The sequence below is a fragment of the Mauremys reevesii genome, linkage group 2 (genome assembly GCF_016161935.1).
Source record: "Mauremys reevesii isolate NIE-2019 linkage group 2, ASM1616193v1, whole genome shotgun sequence".
Classification (NCBI taxonomy): Eukaryota; Metazoa; Chordata; order Testudines; family Geoemydidae; genus Mauremys; species Mauremys reevesii.
The window spans coordinates 91,663,216-91,671,953 of NC_052624.1; the positions used below are offsets into that span (position 1 = coordinate 91,663,216).

General features: G+C 44.1%; 1 gene segment (V, D, J or C); it reads right to left on the reverse strand.

Annotated features, from left to right (window-relative positions):
• Window positions 1-6,659: 6,659 nt before the first annotated feature.
• LOC120397926 lies at window positions 6,660-8,076 on the reverse strand. The segment is given in 2 exon segments: window positions 6,660-7,363; window positions 7,901-8,076. Coding segments are annotated over 2 exon segments (462 nt in total).
• Window positions 8,077-8,738: the final 662 nt, after the last annotated feature.

Sequence of the window (8,738 nt, forward strand, 5' to 3'; positions counted from 1 at the left end):
CAGGAGTAGCTGTGTTAGTCTGTATCCACAAAAACAACATGGAGTCCGGTGATACCTTACAGACGAACAGATTTATTTGGGCATAAGCTTTTGTGGGTTAAAAAACACACTTCTTCTGATGCATAGAGTGAAAATTACAGATGCAGGCATAAATTACAGTGGATGTGGTCCACTCCCAATAATTGATGAGGAGGTGTCAATACCAAGAGAGGGAAAATTGCATTGGTAGTGAGCCAGCCACTCCCAGTCCCTATTCAAGCCCAAAGTAATGGTGTTAAATTTGCAAAGGAAACTGCAGAGCTACAATTCACTTGCAAATTTAACACTACTCATAACAGAGCTAACACATCTGGGTGCTAATGTCCTCTACTGAAATAGGATGGCTGTTCACGTACGCTTAGCCCTGATCTACACTACAAATTTATGTCAGTGTTATTACATCACTCAGGTATAGAAAATCCATAACCCTGAGAGGCAGTTATATTGACCTAACACCTACTTGAGAATACAAAGTAGGTTTTTGTACAGAACGTGAATGGTTTAGTAATACTGTGTGATCCCAAGCGGCACAGTAATAGGTAGCTGAATCACTCTTGGTTGTTTTCTTTACTGTCAGGGTACAGGTCAACTCGGAGAGCTGCTCATCTGCCTCAAACTTTCCCTTCTCAGAATCCTGATCAAAGACAGACTTTCCTCATGAAAGATAGAAAATGCATTCCAGAGCTGTACCAGGTCTCTGTCGATACCAGTGTATATAAGTGGGCCTCTGGCTTCTGGGTTCCTGGGTGAAGTGGGCTGGCGAATCTGCTCTCTCTGTACCTTCCACTTCCCTGCCCCACTCCCCCTCCCCCTCCCTCCCCTGACCCTTAGCCCCGGCCCCCCTGGCAGAGGCTTTCTGGGCCCAACCCCCCTTCCCCCAACCCCAACCCTGGGCCCAGGCTAAGGGGCCTAGGCCACCCCCACCCCTCACACCCTAGGCACCCTCTCTGCACCCCCTCCCACTGATTTTAAAGCACAATTCTGCAATTTTATTTGTTTACTTATTATTCAATTTAAAGAAAAAAAAAAAATAAAGAATAAGAATAAAACAGAACAAATACAAAGAAACAGGGAGGACACACAAACACTACAGACAACAACAACACAATCTCTCTGACAAGCACACTGACATCTCTGTTCCCTGGCAGGCCCCCCCCTCAGGCCAGGCCCTGCTGTGCAGGGGTGCCTGTGGTGTGTGTGTGGGTGACCACACCTCCGTGTGGGTGGTGGGCTTTGGTGGGTTCCTACTTTCCGTCCCAGCCAGTCCCCCCCCCCCAGCCTGGCCTGCAGCCCCCTGCCTGCTGGAGCCCTGCCTGCTGGTCTCTTTGCCTCTTGTCCCCCTGGGTCCCCCCCCCCTGGCTGGCTCCTGCCTCAGCTGCTCACTCTCTGGCTCTCTCCAGGCTCCAGCCTCCCCTCCCAGGGACTCCTCTCTCTCTCCTCTGCCTCTCTCTCTCTCTCTCAGCCTCAGCACAGGCTCTCCTCTCCTCTCTCTGCTCTCTCCTCTCTGCTCTCCGCTCCCAGCAGCAGCCAGGCTCTCCCTGGGGATCTGCTCTCCTCTCTCTCTCCTCTCTCTGGCTGCTCTGCAGCCAGCTCTCTCTCCTCTCTCTGCTGTGCTCTCTGCTCTCTGCTCTGGGCTCTGCCCTCTGGATCTGGCCTGGGCCTGGCTTCTCAGCAGCAGCTGCCCCCCCCCCCCTCCTCCTCCCCCCCCCCCCCACTCTGTCTGACTCATTCCACTCACACACACGGAGGCGGGACCCACACTGGCCTCTCTGTCCCCTGATTAGCCGGCCTGCCCTGTCAGGAGCATTGGCCTTTGCCATTGTTCCTGGGGGACTGTCAGTCAGTCTCATTGTCCATCAATCCCCTCCTTCCCCTTGCTGGGAGCTAGCAGCCAAAACACCCCCACTGAATGCTAGTAAGGGGGCAACAGTCCCCTTACATAAGCACTACTCAGGGTTATGCCAGAAACATGACAGTCAATTCGTGCAGTTCTATCTTCTGCTTTGGTGATGGGTAGTTGAGACTGTACCAGTACTTGGGCTTCTCCATCTACAGAGAAAAGAGACAAATGCCATTTAATTTGAAATTGAATGAACTTGGAGGATCTCCAGTTATTGCTAAGTAATGTGCCTGTGTACAGAAGCCAAGGGTGAAAAAAAGCAACTTACAAGACCAAACTACTGAAGCAACAAGAAAATCCTGCAATAGTAACATTCTCACTAAGTTATGATGAACCTGCTGCTGAGACACAAAGGAATATGAATTCTGATCTCAGAAAAAGGGTCACTAGAGCAGAGGAAGTGACTGATAGGCAGATCTGAGAGTGAGAAATGTCCAGTGATGAGCTATTTCAAAGCAATATAGATTTGCATTTTCCCTCTATAAAAGTTCCTAAGGTTGGACTTTAAGATAAGAACATCTCCTAAGCTTCCCTGGTTTCCCTCGTGCTATCCTACAACTCTTCTCTGACTGGTCCCTTCTTTAGAACTTTTTCAAAAAGCGTATGAGATTTTTATAACAATAGTTACAGGTACTGAGGTTCTCTGGACACATTTGTGTGTGTGTGTGTGGGGGGGGAAATCAACAGATTTGATCAAGGAATAATGCTCTCACCATGAAAAAGCAACTAATATAACTTTTTTTTTTTTCAAGCAGTGATGAAAATAGATCACTAAGGGTCTGATGCAAAATCCATTGAAGTTAATGGGAAGTTCTTCAATTAATTTCAATGAGCTTTGGAATAAGCCTCAATTCCTAGGGAGAACTTACTTAGGAATTTTTCATCCTCTCTTAACTTGGAGACCCATCAAGTTTCTATATCTGAATTGTTGTCAAGGAAAACAAATCAGGAAGCTCTTAAATAAACACATTGTCCTTGCACTTAATTTGACTCTTGTGTCATCCAAACTCAGAGTTGCCTCAAGGATGATCTCTTTGTTTTCACCTACATCAATAAATTCCCATTGTTTCGTAAGGGGTTTCGTATGCTGTTCGTGAATTCTGTTGCTATCTACACCCTGTCTGTGAGTTTCCCTTTGGGTATCTGTTGGTGTCTATTGCCCCCACTCCACAAGAGCATGTAACTTTTATTGGGTGACCTTCATCTCTGTGCAGAGCCAGAACAAGGTCCTTACACTGTTTTAACCCCCCTTAAGCCCTATTTTGAGGGTTTAAGTGAGAAGGAAGTGCTACCTAAGCCTCATTCTTGCCTCTCTGGAAAGGGCTATTCTATCGGAGAACTCCTTAAAATCTGTAACATTTTGAATGTACTTTACAGACTATCCACAGAAACATAGCAACAAATGTGGTACAAATATTGTGATTAAGCGTATAGATGGAGTACTACCTGCACTGACCCCGTTTATTTTGGAGGGGTTAGTGGGGGTGGGAATATACTCCCTCCCTCCCCCGATCAACACAAACTTTTCATAACCTTTCTTTGAACAGACCTAGCCGGGGAAAAGACATTCGGGCCAGATCTGTAAAGGAGTTTAGGAGCCTGAACTTGGTCACCTGAAGAAACTTGGTCTGAATTCCAAGGATTTAGAAATCATAGTTTGTACACAGGCAGCCATTTTCTAATCATGAGATGAGGAATGATCTCACAAAGAGCTATACTGGGCCTGGATGCATGTGGAGGTTTAAATGAGACTGAAAGCCTCTCTGTGGAATTCTTGATGATGATGAAAATTATCTTAGTCCTGCCTTGTTAATTGAAGGCGAAATTATCTCTCACCCTTACGGGTATATACAAGGGAGAGGAAGGTTTTAATTTGAGTAAGTTGATTCCTATTAATAGTCTCATTGACTGACTGAAATGTGTGTATTCAGGTGAGTAAAAATCTCTAGTTATATAATTGTTTTCAAAATTGACTTCTCCGTTAGTCTGAGAATCTCCATCTTCCTCTAGCTGTTACTAGAATTGATTTTTTTTCTTATTTCAATGTAATGCATTTGCTGTGCACTTATTTTCATGCATGTTTATATCCTGTTCAGTGGCCATTATAGAATTTTATCATGGGGTTCTCTGATTTTATTTTTACCTTTTAGTTTATATAGAAACATGCAGTTGTAGGATGGAAACACCATAATGAATGCTGTAAATATACAATATGCCCGATCAAACAAAGCTGTTACCAACTTTCATAGGAGCATGCTGAGGCTGTAAGGGTCACATCCAGCCCTCTCTTTGGCATCTGAAGAGAGCCCCTTTAAAAGTAGTAGCTCAGTTCCACTGCAAAAGGGTAAGTGACAATCTAGTGGTGTGTGCTTGCCTGATTAAAAGCCTGTTGAAGAGGCTGGGAGTTCTTCCACAGACTTCGCTGGGCTCTGGACGAAACCTGACGAGGCCTATCTTACAAGGTGCTGAGCACCTTCATTTCCCATTACAGGCAACAGGAACTCACAAGACCAGGGCCTCAATGATTTAAATCCCACCAACAGTAAAAAGAAAATTCCATTCCTAATACTAGAGTGGGGAAAGATTCTTCTGAGTAGGTCTTGGGGTTTTTTTTGTCTTTGTTTGTTTGTTTTTATACAAAAAAGCTCATGACAATAATGGTGAAGTATTTGGAATCCAAACCTGCTAGATGTTTAAACAGCAATTGGTTGGTTTCCTGTCTTGATGGTGAAGCAGCTGAAAAGCGACACATCCTGTTTTGTTACAAAGGATGTTTGCGGTTGTGTGAGTGGAAAAAAATGTGCTGCATGAACTTATTTGTGAAAATACAAGATATCTTAAGAATAACAAAGGATTAATGGTTCAGTATTTCATTCAGTGATTAAATGTCATTGTCCCTGGCTTTATACATATCAAATGGGTTTGTCTCCCTTCACCATTTGCTTTGTGCTACAGAAGGGAGCACATTCTGAAAAAAGGTAAATAGACTTGAGAGATCTAAGCAGCTAATGTCCAGGTCCGTGTTCCAAATCTTGCTACAGCCCTTTGAAAATTCTGTTTTTCTAAGAAATGTATTGGGAGAACTTTGCATTGAGGACTGGGTCATTTATTTTTAAATATATATTATTGTAATGATCAAGAGAGTAGAAAGCAAAGCCACCCAACTGAAGTATGAAATCTTAAGTCTTTCTTAGTTACTGTATTGTGTACATAAATCTACTAAAAATAAACAACTGAACACTTTGCTCTTACGGAGCTTATCCTATAAAGCACGAGGTAACTCTGGAAGTGCTAAGGTCTCCCAACTCTCATTAATTTCTGTAGATGATGAATTCACCCACTATCTTTAAAAATTTCTTAGGATCTTGCAGCATAGATCACCTTTCATTTTGAAGATTTCAAAGTGCTTTTAATCAGTCGTCCTTACTGATGTGGAGGATGGAATGAACAATACATTTAAAACATTTGCATATGATCCAAAACTGGGTTGAATTGCCACTATCAGTAAGGACAGCGAAAATATGCAAAACTTAGAAAAATGAAGAAAACTTCCTGACATCTCAGTCAGGCTTTGGAAACATCACCCAAAGAACATGATGGAAGCCCCATTATCTTCTAGTGTTGTTTGTCTAGTCTATTTTTAATGAACAATCCTGCACTGGCAGGAAGATGGACTGGATGCTGGACTCCAGTTCTAATCTTTATGATTTTATGAACCTTAACTACATGTTAATGAATTGTTTGGAAATATATATGTAAGTACCACACTTCTGTAAACGTCCCAGGTTTGTGATTTATTGTGGACCAAATGGTTTCCTTAACATACATGCCAAGAACTTGAATGGATATTAATCTATACTGGACATTATGAACAGTGTCTGTAAGTGACATGCACATGTCTGGCTCTCTAAACTATATGTGATGATTGAGTATCATTTACAATCCATTGATATTAACAGGAGCCCCATACATAGATCAATAGAATATCCAGTTTAATTTGCTTATTACAAATTCTCAGTCAAAGCTGTTTGATAGTGAAATGAGGTACCAGTGGACATAAGTTTGAGCCAAAACCTATCCATTCTCAAGACAGGCTGTAATTCCTGGAACCTAGGATAAGGTATTCCATTTCCACTCTGCTGTAATGGACGTGGCTAGAGGGAGGTACTGCATTACTGTGATCCCTAACTCCCACAATGGCTCCTCAAAGGCCATTCCTAGCAGGGCACAACTAAAAACGCTAAGTTGTAGTGGGAGCAAAACAAGCCACTAGCTGATCCCAGCATTATGGAGGCACAGAGATGGCATCCAGCTAACTTTGTCACCAAGCTCAGTCTTGCACCAAGTGCAGTGCAGATGGATGTGAGGATTGGGCCATTTTCCATGGGAAGGAAGCTCCCCAAGACTTCCTGTGCCCTTCTCACATTTAGAATGAAGAGCTTGTAAGCTATAAAATTTGCTGTCTTAACTCTTCGAACATGGCACACGTGTGCACTCAGAGGAACTATGTTAGTTATTTTATGTATAGCCACTGAAACTGTATAGAAAACTCCTGTATTCTGTGTACACAACAGCTCCAGCCATGGACATGTGCTGAAAATGCAAACTGGAGATGCAAACTGCTGTTTGGTTCCAAATTAGAAAATATTTTCCCCCTCACCTTCCCTATTCATTTTACCCTCCCTCCCCCAGCCTGTCCCCAGTTACTTATTGTCCCCACCCCATTCTCCCTCATTCTCTCACTCCCCAGTGTCTCTGGTCACCCATTGCTTTGTGAAGTCAAATGGGCAGTGACTGTTCAATCACTTGTTCTGCCTTTAGAGATGGAGCTGTCACTGGATATCAGCTTTGTGCCACCCACTAGGTAAACTCCCACTTCTCCAGCTGAGGCAAATCCCTTCACAATTTGGGCTGGCTGAATGGGTGTTCACGCTGGCCGTGGTGTGTGGGACTGAGGCTATGCCTGTTCTGTCGGCTGGTGTGCCTGGGCTGTGGGGGACAGAGCTCAGCCTGCTCTGCTGCAGCAGTAGTAATATGAGAGTTGAGCCCCACACACAGAGCTGTAGTGCTTTTTGTGTGGGGTTGCAGGAAACTTGTGGCACTGTGTAAAATCCCATGTGGCACAGCAATAGCGGCCGTTATCTGTCTCTTCCAGCTTGTTCACCACCAAGATGCAGGTGCTTTGTCTCACATAGGCTAAGAATTTGTCACTGGAGAAGCCTGCCTCTCGCTTTAAGTCTGACCCAGAGAGAGTGAGGTACAGCAGCCTGTGTGGGGCCCCTCCAGCTTGGGCTCGGTACCAGTGGATGTAGGTAGAGTCCGATCCACCAAACACCTTGCAAGTAAATTTTGCAGAGCTGCCTTGAAGTGGCTGCTTTGTGACAGAGGTCTGCTCCTGCTCCAGGTGCATGGCCCACAGAACAGCTGGAAGGGAAAAAGAGAGAAAGCTACCATGAGGAGACAGCACCTAGACACATTTCCCTCTTCAGAGAGCAGTAACATATACATGGCCTTGCAAACTGTGAGTTCCTGAGGAAGGTACATGGGTTCAGTTATCCTTTGCCTTGCAGCTTGTGTAGCCATTTATGTCTCTGTAAATGTGAGGGGAAAAATGGCTAAAGCCCCTATCTGTAGTGTGAGTGAAGATCCATTTCTGTTTACACCTGGGCAAAGATGGTGTGAAAAATTACACAAGGTACAGGGCAGTGAAGAATCTTTATCTGTGTGAAACCATCCAGGAATATGGATCCTGATTTCCCCATTTCCATACACCAGTTTTATTTCAGTACAATCCTACCAGTTTCATTGGGATTGCCCCAGCATCAAGTTGTGTTACTGCACTGGAGAGAGAGAGAGAGAGAGAGAGAGTGTGTGTGTGTGTGTGTGTGTGAGAGAGAGAGAGAGAGATAAATAACACAGAATAAAACAATTAACTATAGCTAATGTGTCTAGTAAACTTACCAGGGAAGAAACAAGCAAAGAGGGCTTCTAGACACCCCACCATGTCTCCTTAGCTTGCTGCACCTTTTCAGGAAGGAAAAAGTTAATGGTGCTCAATTTTGTCAAAAGAAAAACACTGTTACCCAGTCCTGACTGAAGAAAGCAAGAAATAAGGATATTGCTGCTGTTCTTACTGTACTGGCTGGTTTCCTGTTGGGTTGGGGGGGGGGGAGGAGGGAGAGAGAGAGACTAACCATTTTAGGTTCTTAGGTCCAGATCCTAATTCAGTGATGAGGATGATTTCAATGAAAGTTAGACTAAATACCTTTGAGAATTTTGGCCTTAGTGCATTCTCCTCCCATCGAAGGAGATATCCATGTAATGAATTCTAGTGCACTCTTCCACCATTAATGCCCTGTGGTTAAGGCACTAAACTAGGACTCGGGAGGTCTGAACTCAATTCACAGCAATGCAGAAAACTCAATACATGACCATAGGCAAGTTACTAAGTGCCTGATCTTCAGAGGTGCACAGTACCCACTGCTTCAGTTGACTTCCACTGGAGGGAAAATGTGCTCAGCTCTTCTTGGAAATCTATCCCATAGTTCTCATTTTACAGAGAGAGGACAAGTGCCCTTCTCGTTTGATTTGAAGAGTTTGAAAGTTGTCCAGTATTGTACTGCTTCTCTTGCATTAATCCATTGAGGGTTTCTCTGGGTGTGTATAATGTGCAGTAAAGTTAGTTCTGTTATGTTTTGTTGTCTACCCTCGGCCGCTGCTGCCATGGCCACAGAATTCCTGCATCCTGTGTCTACTAGTGCAGAGGTTCTCAACCTTTTTTTTTTTCCCCCTTAGTTCT